This window comes from Neomonachus schauinslandi, chromosome 13 (genome assembly GCF_002201575.2).
Source record: "Neomonachus schauinslandi chromosome 13, ASM220157v2, whole genome shotgun sequence".
NCBI classification, from domain to species: domain Eukaryota; kingdom Metazoa; phylum Chordata; class Mammalia; order Carnivora; family Phocidae; genus Neomonachus; species Neomonachus schauinslandi.
Genome location: NC_058415.1, coordinates 61802244 through 61812808, shown reverse-complemented (window position 1 = coordinate 61812808; position 10565 = coordinate 61802244). Strand labels below are relative to the sequence as shown.

Genomic DNA, 10565 nt, shown 5'->3' with positions numbered 1-10565 from the left:
TCCAAACCTGGAGAACCCTCCCAGCAACATCCAGTGACTCAAGGAAATGGAACCATGTCCCACACTTCCGTCAACCATTTTACTCTGGATTTCCAAAGCAGCTATTCAGTCAAAAGGCTGCTGAGGGGAGGTGGGCGGGGAAGGCTGGTGGCAAGGCAATTCATCTCTGAGTCAGGGACCAGCAGGAAGGTAGGCTGAGAGAAACTTAAGCTAAAGTGAGGAAGGGCGGGCCAGGGATTCCTGCGCCCCACCGGGTCATACCTCCCTCATCCCCATTCCTCTGGGGTACTGACAAAATGGATGTGGACAAGTAATTGGTCTGAAGGTATATTTTAAACCAAGTTTAATTTTGGAAGGTGAGCATCTGAAGATAGGCAGTATAAGCAAAGGCTTGTGAATCTAAATGAGAAAACCAATACTCTAGTCAAACGTATCTGCGGTTATGGCCACAGTAATCATGATCTATTTCATTTTTAAGTGACTTCCATTTTCAATATTAACTAATCGGAGTTTATCAAACTGTCATTAGCCAGAAAAGGAATTTGCTGCAGTAATATGTAAACCGAATTTAGAACTAAACTCCAACTTTTAAAAAAATTCCCTGACTCACCAAAAGTACATTTTATCCACTTAGGCAAGAATAGTATAATTGCAACTCAATCTTTGATTTAATAAAGAATATCTTCAGTAAAAGTTGATTACCTTATATGAAAGTGAGAAATCATGTATCTCAATTTTAAATCAGACAAGAACTTTTGGTATGTTCTTACAATTATATAAAAATGGTTTTAGCATTGGTCCCCTGGATTTCATAAAGCAGATCTGGTAGGCATAGAAATGGCCAAGAAAAAAAAAAAAAAGTACCTAATCAGAGAGCTAGAGATTATTAAAGAGGAAATATAACGTAATTATAAAACAAAGCCCTCAACGTCTGTCATTCATTTGCGTTGACAAAACCATGGTAACTACAGAAAAAAACTCAAATTTGGAGTCAAAATATTAACCTCTAAGCACATTTTTCCCCATGATGTTTTTAACACATGAAACTGACACTAAATTCCTATGCATATGTCATTCATTCTAAAATTACTTTGGCTTTAAGACCAAATAGTCTTTCAAATTTATTCTATGTATAAGAGAAAAGACATGATCAGAATGCAGCTCAGTCAGCGTAAATGGCCACTATCTCTTACTGACCAAATACTATAAAGGTTATTCTGACCCTTTCATTTGGAAACTGATAGCACTATAAAGTCAATGTCTTGCCTCACTGCTATGATAGTTTTTCTCCCATCAGAATAAGATCACAGTGATAAAGAGAACTCTGAAAACCGTAAAAGCCCTAAAAGACTTTTAGCACTGGAAGTAAAAATCAGTTACTATAAGCCAGTTTCAACTTAGTGTGAAGACCATGACAAGTTTGCTTTAAACATAGAATTTGACCAAGAACATCTGTAAATGGAGAACCAATACTCAGAATGTTCTTTAGCTACCACTCTCCCAAATATCAAGGGTGTACTAAACTTATTACCTAACCATGTAAATTAAGCAGTTGCAGTATCTGCACACAGAAGGAAAGACTGAATTAGAAGCTGCCTTCTTCAAAGTGTAGTGAGACCTCAGAACCACGCTAACTCTAACCTTAGTTACAAAGACAGAAAGTCCACCGAACACTGACTCCTACGTAACAACTATGACTCTCCTGCACACCTGTTATCTACTCAAATGATTAACTACCTTTACCTTCCTAGAAAAAGGTCTATTATTCAACATTAACACACCCTAACTTTAAATGTAATTCATTTCTTAAAAAAATAACACTGTCTTTGATCAGATAAAGAAAAAAAAATGGCTTACAGAATGCCACACAACTTTTCACAAGCAGCTAGACAAATTTTCCCTTTTAGAAAAATTAGTCTGTATGCTACAAGTTTTAAATTATTAGAGTACTATAAGCATCTACAGTGCCACTTTATTTTTTCAAGGTATACTTAGACAACACAATTTAGATGCAAAAGCTTGATGTGAGAATATTAAAAAATGACCATGATAACATTTATCAATTAATGCCACTTCATTTCTTTAGTGGTTTAAGCACATTTTGGTAGGAGAAAGGCATTTTCAAAATGGAACACCAAATGACATACTACAAAAAACCTTCCAAAAAACAAAACAGAAAAGTCTGGGTTACCCAGATAAATAAATTTTTTGAATTAAAATACTACAGCTTTTAAGACACACAGACTGTAAGCATTAGAAAGACACAGAAGCGGCACTTACTGGTATAGTACAATCCCATTTTGAAGGCATGTAATGTTCTGAATATGTGAAAGAACAGTAATAGTATACAAAATACAATTGCATAAATTATGTTCCTCACTACTATATGAGGTCATTTTTAGACTCAAGATAAGAGTTTTATAAGTGTTAGTTTTAAGATCCTGAAAATTATAGAACAGTACATTCAAAGTCTGAATCAAGGAACTCTTTAGTGGTTCAGAATCCTCTGAGAATGTACTAACCAGGAATAAATCACTTTCTTTAAAAAAAAGAAATGTTTTGTATAACTCAACAATCCAGCTCCTTTACCCTTAAAGATGATCTTCAGCACAGCAGAGTTAACCTAAAGTTAAGACCAGCAATCATCTTTAAAAAAAAAAAACAAAAAAAACAAGTTTTGTGTTAATAAAAAATAAAGGTAGACTACACAACATTTTGTAACTGTCCTGGGAAAGAAGTGTTCATAGTGCACAGAAAGGACCCACGGGGCTGTTTCCTGGGTCCAAAGAAATCCTGGGGAGTTTCTCGATGACCTTATTACACTGTTGCAAAAGGAAGCAATATCCTTCTATTCCCTCTCAGTGAGGTAGAACAATTGACCTCCCAAATTAAAACCCAGGAGCAGATCTGAAGGAAAAGCAGAGTTCAGGCAAAGCTGCAGAACTACATTTTGATGCCTTCCTGTTGACTGAGTTGTGACAATGTTTTCTTAATACGCAAAGCCGTAAGCCTCGCTGCTCCGTTGGCATACCAACATTCTCTCATAATTTTAGCCATTACTCTCAAAGCCTGCAAAAAAATAGAAGAAAAATAATTAATGAGTGCCAATGAGTGCTTTCCATTCATCTGAATAAGATCTTTATTCTGTACATCTTCTTTCCAAGTGACATATGTTCAATTGTTTTGTTATATTTCCGCATTATTTGTAATAGCAAATAAAGAGAAATGACTTCAATTCCCATCATTGGGGTACTGGTGTCAGCAGCTGGAAAGCAGATGGATGAGGGCCAACTTACTTAGCAGATGTGAAAAAGCTGAATCCTAAACCAGAGCTGTCAAGGCAAAAAAGGAACCTCACTCACATAGAAACTCCCCTAGAACCAAGGAATTAACTGCATTGAGTTCCTCTGATGTGAAGTTCAAGCTAAACACATGAGGATCAGCCAAAAGAGCTGGAACCCCAGATACCTGCCCCTCCCCGAGCTTCACACGGTTGGGTGACTGTCCCACTCTCACCCCAGCAAAAGATTAGAGATTGTATCTGGGAGGGTAAAACAGAGATTTCCGACTTGGGGAACATGGGGGCAAAGTTCCATACTAACAACTCACTAAATGATAAGATCATAGGTTTCCTCCCTAAAACACAGGCAGCAATTTGTAGATATTCCTCCAGGTAAGAGACTGAGTCTTCTCTGGGAAATGTGAGCCCAAGAGGAAAGACCTGAAGATACGGACATATCAGTGGCTCCCAACAACTGATGGAAGCAACCCAGTTAGGTCACCCTAAAGGTCACAGTGGGTGAGTGCTGTTCATATGCACAAAGCTTCTGTCAGCTTCCAGTGTCCTGTTTTTAAACATAAAGAGAACAGGAGTTTATGTGCTATGTGCTATGGTGAGAGCTGTGAATTGTGTAAGACTGATGAATCACAGACCTGTACCCTTGAAACAAATAATACATTATATATAATTAAAAAAAAGAGAGAGAGAATAGGAGTTTGATCAGACATCAAAGAAAGCAGTATGAATGCAGAAGCTGATACAAACAGACTAAAGTAACTTGGACAAAACAGTTGTACAGAGAAGAAAATATCAATAATTTATTATTAATATCCTCAAAGAGATAAAGAAAATACTCATATTCATCACTGACAGTTTTTTGCTTCTTGTTTGACTTTGGAAAAACGTGACAGAAGAATTGGAAAATAAACCTGATTAAAAAAAGATACAAGTTGATAAACCTTGCAGGAAGTTTAGAAAAAAAATCAAGGATGGATAAGAGGGGAAAGATAAGAAAATGAGACAGCCTCTTAAGGGGTCTAACATTCAAAACTAGAGTGGAAGAAAGAGAACAGAGGAAAACAGAAAGGAACAAATCAAAGAAATACTTCAGGGACATTTCCTAGAAATGAACATTAGTTTCCATATAAAAACAACCAAATGCCCAACACATACATATACTCAATTCTACAACATTATAAATTTATGGAGAGCCTACCATTTACCAGAATTCATCCTAGGTACTGGGAATACAAAAGAGAACAGACAGACAAAATCCCTATCCTCATAAAGCTCATGTTCTAGGGAGCCAAAGCTTATCGCTAATAAACAAGTGAAATACATGGACTGTCAGTGGTAAGTGCTAAGGAGAAACATCATTTAGGGAAGGAGATAAAATATGCCAGGGAAAGAAGGTGATATTTTAAAGGGATGTATAATGTCTACTAATAAGGTAACATCTGAGCAGAGACTTAAAAGATGGTGGGAGTTGAATAAATCAAGAAACAGGAAGTCATGGGGTCCAGGAAGGAAGATTCACTGTAACAGAGGCAAAGGGAATCCCAGGACAAAAGGTGAGGGATATCCCAAGAAGAAAGCTGCTCAGTTGGCCTAGGGAGCTACAAGTCCAGACTGGAAAAGATCAGAAGGTTCTGGAAGATACTTCTTAGTTATTCTATCAGTTTCATGTTCTTAATGTGTTTCAACTATTGAGAGGAGATTTATAAACCCCAGAAAAGCGAAAGACTGAATTAGTGTAAAGTGAAATAGAAAACTAACCAAATGGAGAAAAAACAAAAATGACAGCAATGGCATTAATTCAGCACGATGTGATAGTAACTGCAAATTGCATGTGTACTCTTAATGTTTTCTGTTAACTTTTCCTCATGCTTAAAAAGCCATCTGTTTAATAATGTGTTCTACTTATTTAATGAATACATGAATACTTCGAGTTTGCACTTTGCAATATCAAGATCAAATCTGTAAAAGACAAAATCTAGCCCAATTTCATTTGTTAAACATGCAAATTCTCTGAGCACACTAAGACGTATTTTTATCTGGGCCTGGATACTTGATTTTGTTGGGAGGTAGCTAAGGAGCTCTCTCAAAGTCTCGACCATTGAGTCCTACATTATTATTATTTTTAAAGATTTTATTTATTTGACAGAGAGAGACACAGCGAGAGAGGGAACAGAAGCAGGGGGAGTGAGAGAGGGAGAAGCAGGCCTCCCGCCGAGCAGGGAGCCCAATGCGGAGCTCTATCCCAGGACCCTGGGATCATGACCTGAGTGGAAAGCAGACGCTTAACGACTGAGCCACCCAGGCGCCCCGAGTCCTACATTATTTTGATATGTAAAATCAACTACTTAAGTCACTAGCTTTTTATTCCTCTTCAGGTATAAAACTTCACATCTGGAGAAAAATGCTCTGCCTTGCCAATATTATAACAGTGACAGCTAACAATTACATATAGATTAAATAAAATTTGTCTTAGAAATTCTTTAAATTTACAAGTACAAAAACATTTCTAAAATTTTTGTAAGAGCTGGGGTTGAGAATCTCAGACACTGCTGGAAAGCATTTTCCCTACATTCCTGGTGAATGGTCACACAGGTAATCAGATGAGTAAGATGTCAAATCATCAGAACCATCCTCCCAATCACCTTATCCAACTTCCTCCTTTTAAAAGGCATGTTAGGGTCTGGAAAACTGAAATGATTTGCCCAAAGTCAGACTCTGAAATGGTGGCCAGGCTGTTCTAGAATCCAGGCTTCCTAATTTCCGTCCAGATCCATCCAACTGTTCTGGGCTGCCCTGATCAAAAGGACACATTCATTTAAAATGCATGTGGGGGCACCTGGGTGGCTCAGTCATTAGGCGTCTACCTTCGGCTCAGGTCATGATCCCAGGGTCCTGAGATCGAGCCCCACATCAAGCCCCACATCGGGCTCTCTGCTCAGCGGGAAGCCTGCTTCACCCTCTCCCACTCCCCCTGCTTGTGTTCCCTCTCTCGCTGTGTCTCTCTCTGTCAAATAAATAAATAAAATCTTTAAAAAAAAATAAAAGGTAGGTGACCTCTATTTGCAGAGGACATGATACTATATATAGAAAACCTTAAAGATTCCACCAAAAAACTACTGGAACTGATAAATGAATTCAGTAAAGTCGCAGGCTACAAAATCAATGTACAGAAATCTGTTGCATTCCTATACACTAATAATGAAACAGTAAGAGTGAAATTAAGAAAACAATTCCATTTACAATTGTACCCAAAACAACAAAGTATCTAGGAATAAACTTAACCAAAGAGGTAAAAGACCTGTACTCTGGAAACTATAAAACACTGATGAAAGAAGTTCAAGACGATGAAAGAAATGGAAAGACATTCTATGCTCATGGGTTAGAAGAACAAATATTGTTAAAATGTCTACACTACCCAAAGCAATCTACACATTTAAAGCAATCCCTATCAAAATACCAGCAGCATTTTTCATAGAACTAAAACAATCCTAAAATTTGTATGGAACCACAAAAAGAACCAAAGCAATCTTAGAAAAACAAAACAACAAAACTAGAGGTCTCACAACTCCAGACTGTTATATTACAAAGCTGTAGTAATTAAAACAGTATAATACTGGCATAAAAATAGACACAGAAATCAATGGAATTGGACAGAAAACCCAGAAATGAACCCATGATTATATGGTCAATTAATCTTTGACAATGGAGGAATGCATATACAAAGGGAAAAAGTCTCTTCAACTGTCCAGGGAAACCTGGACAGCTACATGCAAAAGAGCAAAATCGAACACTTTCTTACACCACACACAAAAATAAACTCAAAATGGATTAAAAACCTAAATGTGAGACCTGAAACCATAAAAATCCTTGAGGAGAGCCCAGGCAATAATTTCTCTGACATTGGCTGTAGCAACATTTTTCTAGATATGTCTCCCGAGGCAAGGGAAATAAAAGCAAAAATAAACTATTGGGACTACATCAAAATAAAAAGCTTCTGCATAGCAAAGTAAACAACAAAACTAAAAGCAACCTACTGAATGGGTGAAGATTTTTTTTTAATTAATTTATTTATTTTAGAGAGAGAGAGAAGAGAGTGGGGCAAGGGGCAGAGGGAGGAGAGTCTTAAGCAGACTCCGCGCTGAGTGCAGAGCTCAACAGGGGGCTCAATCTCACCACCCTGAGATCATGACTGAGCTGAAACCAGGAGTCGGATGCTTAACTGAACTGCACCACCCAGGCACCCAGAGAAGATATTTTTAAATGACATCCCTGATAAAGGGTTAGTATCCAAAATATATAAAGAACTATATGATATAACTCAATACCCCAAAACCAAAGAATCCAATTAAAAAGTGGGCAGAAGACATGAACAGATAATTCTTCAAAGAAGACATCCAGATGGCCTACAGACACATGAAAAGATGCTCAACATCGTGCATCATCAGGGAAATGCAAATCAAAACTACAATGAGATATCACCTCACACCTGCCAGAATGGCTAAAATCAAAAACACAAGAAACAACAAGTATTGGCAAGGATGTGAAGAAAAAAGAACCTCCTTGCATTCTTGGTGGGAATGCAAACTGGTGCAGCCATTGTGGAAAACAGTATTGAGGTTCCTCAAAAAATTAAGAAGAGAACTACCCTATGAATCAGGAATCACACTACTGGGTATTTACCCTCCCAAATACAAAAACACTGAAAGGGTTACATGCACCCCTGTGTTCGTTGCAGCACTATTTTACAACAGCCAAACTATGGAAGCAACCGTGTCCACTGATAGATGAATAGATAAAGAAGATGTGGTATATATACAATGGAATACTGGCCATAAAAAAAAAAAAATGAAATCTTGCCATTGGCAACAACATGCATGGAGCTAGAGGGTAAAATGCTAAGTGAAGTCAGTCAGTCAGAGAAAGACAAATACCATATGATCTCACTCATATGTGGAATTTAAGAAACAAAACAAACGAGCAAAGAAAAAAAAGTAAGAGCGAGAGAGAGACACACATAAACCAAGAAACAGACTCATAACTACCGAGAACAAACTGATGATTACCAAAGGGGAGATGCATGGGGGGGGGATGGGTTAAATAGGTGATGGGGATTAGAGAGTGCACTTCTTAAAAAAAAAAAAAAAAAAAAAGATGGTGAACTTAAACCCATCCATACCGATAAGTGCATTAAATGTAAATGGAATGAACATTCCATGTAAAAGACAGATAAAATGAAAATGCAGGTGCCTTGGTTCATTGGTAGATTTAAATACTATTCTGAGACATTGATGGCCACTGCAAATGCTCCATGGCCCTTTTGATGTCCTTGAGATTGAACATGAAAACCAAATTACTCTGTTTTTCATTCACTGGTTTAACTGCCATGGGGAAAAAAAAAAAGAAAAAGAGAAAGAAGAAAAAAGAAAAGAAAAGAAAATTCCTGTGTCTACTTTCCTTAAAGAAAAGCAGCAAATTTCCACATACCAAGCAGAAGCAGTTTAGAAAATTGTGTAGTATCCAAAATAAATACTCACTTCACAACTCTGCCATCTGTTTGGAATATTTGGCCTTAACTTCTGTTCACAAACAACTTTTCTCATTTCTTCAACTGATGGATCAGAAGGTACAAGATCATAATAAGGCAGCTGGTAATCTTCATGAATTCCTATATTGGTTAAAAATATATATATATTTTTTGAAGAATTTACTCAGATAATGCCAGACCATTCTTTGTCCAGGCACACCCAAGAATCCTATTTCAGGGTTCCATTAATTAATTAGTGAAGTGGAACAGGGCTTCTAGCTTGCTCTATCTCATCTACATCTGCATCAACAACCCATCTCTCTGAGTTGGTACTGGGCCCACACCTTGAAATTAAATATCACTATGGGATCAGCAAAGGCTATCTTAATGATGGTTAACTATGAGCTGTAATGACCTGATTGATATTTTCCCAAAGAACCCTCATGTGCAAGAAATGAGAGTTTTTATTCTGTGAGTGCTCAGCCTTGGTATAGAGATATACACTCTACCACGGAGATGTAAATCCTACAGGCAAATCTGAGGTGCAAGTCCTTTACCTCTACTTGGATCTGTCCTCTTTGCTACCATACAGAGACACACTCTCCCTGTTATTGCCATATAAACCTGAGACCCTAGTCTCAACCAAGCCTGGGCCACCAAGAATGAGAAACTATTGCTCAAGTAAATATCCAAAGTGCTCAATCTAAAATTAACTTAAAATAAACTTAGTTTAAAAAGTAGTGTAATGGCAATGTAATTGTATTCTGTATATACAACTTCCAGCTAAGAAGTTAGACAAAATAACCACACATTTGGGGTCGGGGGGGCGGGGGCGGGTGAGTTTGACCCAGGTACATGCTAGAAACAGCTTCCTGGGTGGCCTCTCAAGTAGTCTTCCATTCTAAATAACTATATTCCAAGATAACAAGGGCTTGGTTTCTGATGCTTCCCAGGATTCAAATGGAAATAGAAAAAGAATACACTAAAATAAGCATGTCATGTCATTTCCCCTCACTGCAGGTTTTATCTCCTTTATTTTCTTTGGCACTCTCAGTGATCACCTGGTGAACATAATTTTAGACCGCTGATGTGTATAATTTCATTCAATAAAAAAAAAGGCTATCCCGGAACAGCTTCTGTTCATAATAAACTGTTGGGGGAGGGGGAGAAATTTACCACCAATGGAACATCGTCGAGCTATTTCCCAGAATACTAAGCCCATTGCATAGATGTCGGCACGTTTGAAGGATTCAAAGTGTTTCATATTTATGGAATCATCTAGAACTTCAGGGGCCATGTACCTAAAAAAGAAGTCAGCAATTTACTTTATGGAATGGTGGTCACTTTACTTTTGAACTGTTTCATATATTTTCTTTTTTTCCTGAGAATTTTTTTAAAAATCGGTATTAACTTTAAGACTTTTCGCCCCTTTCAGCATGGTTCTGCTACTTTTTTTTTTTTTTTTAAGATTTTATTTATTTATTTGAGACAGAGAGCATGAGAGGGAGGAGGGTCAGAGGGAGAAGCAGACTCCCCGCCGAGCAGGGATCCCGATGCAGGACTCGATCCCGGGACTCCAGGATCATGACCTGAGCCAAAGGCAGTCGCTTAACCAACTGAGCCACCCAGGCATCCCTGGTTCTGCTACTTTTTAAAATGACTCATACTTCTTATAAAAATTTTCCCAAAGTTCATAAAGTACAAAGTGAAAAATCATTCCATTACTACCACCCAGTGTTAACA

The 10565-nt window shown here is 37.6% G+C and overlaps 1 protein-coding gene across 2 annotated transcripts in view; it reads right to left on the bottom strand.

Moving 5' to 3' along the window:
- Window positions 1-1921: 1921 nt before the first annotated feature.
- Window positions 1922-10565, bottom strand: part of TGFBR1 (transforming growth factor beta receptor 1) — a 51821-nt gene continuing 43177 nt past the window's right edge. For both annotated transcript variants that reach the window (XM_021691624.2, XM_044920374.1), the window contains exons 7-9: window positions 9999-10123; window positions 8833-8963; window positions 1922-3069 (exon numbers count right to left, since the gene is read on the bottom strand). In XM_021691624.2, the coding sequence (XP_021547299.1) occupies window positions 2944-3069; window positions 8833-8963; window positions 9999-10123 (382 nt within the window). In that variant the 3' untranslated portion in view covers window positions 1922-2943. The remainder of the gene's footprint in view (window positions 3070-8832; window positions 8964-9998; window positions 10124-10565) is intronic.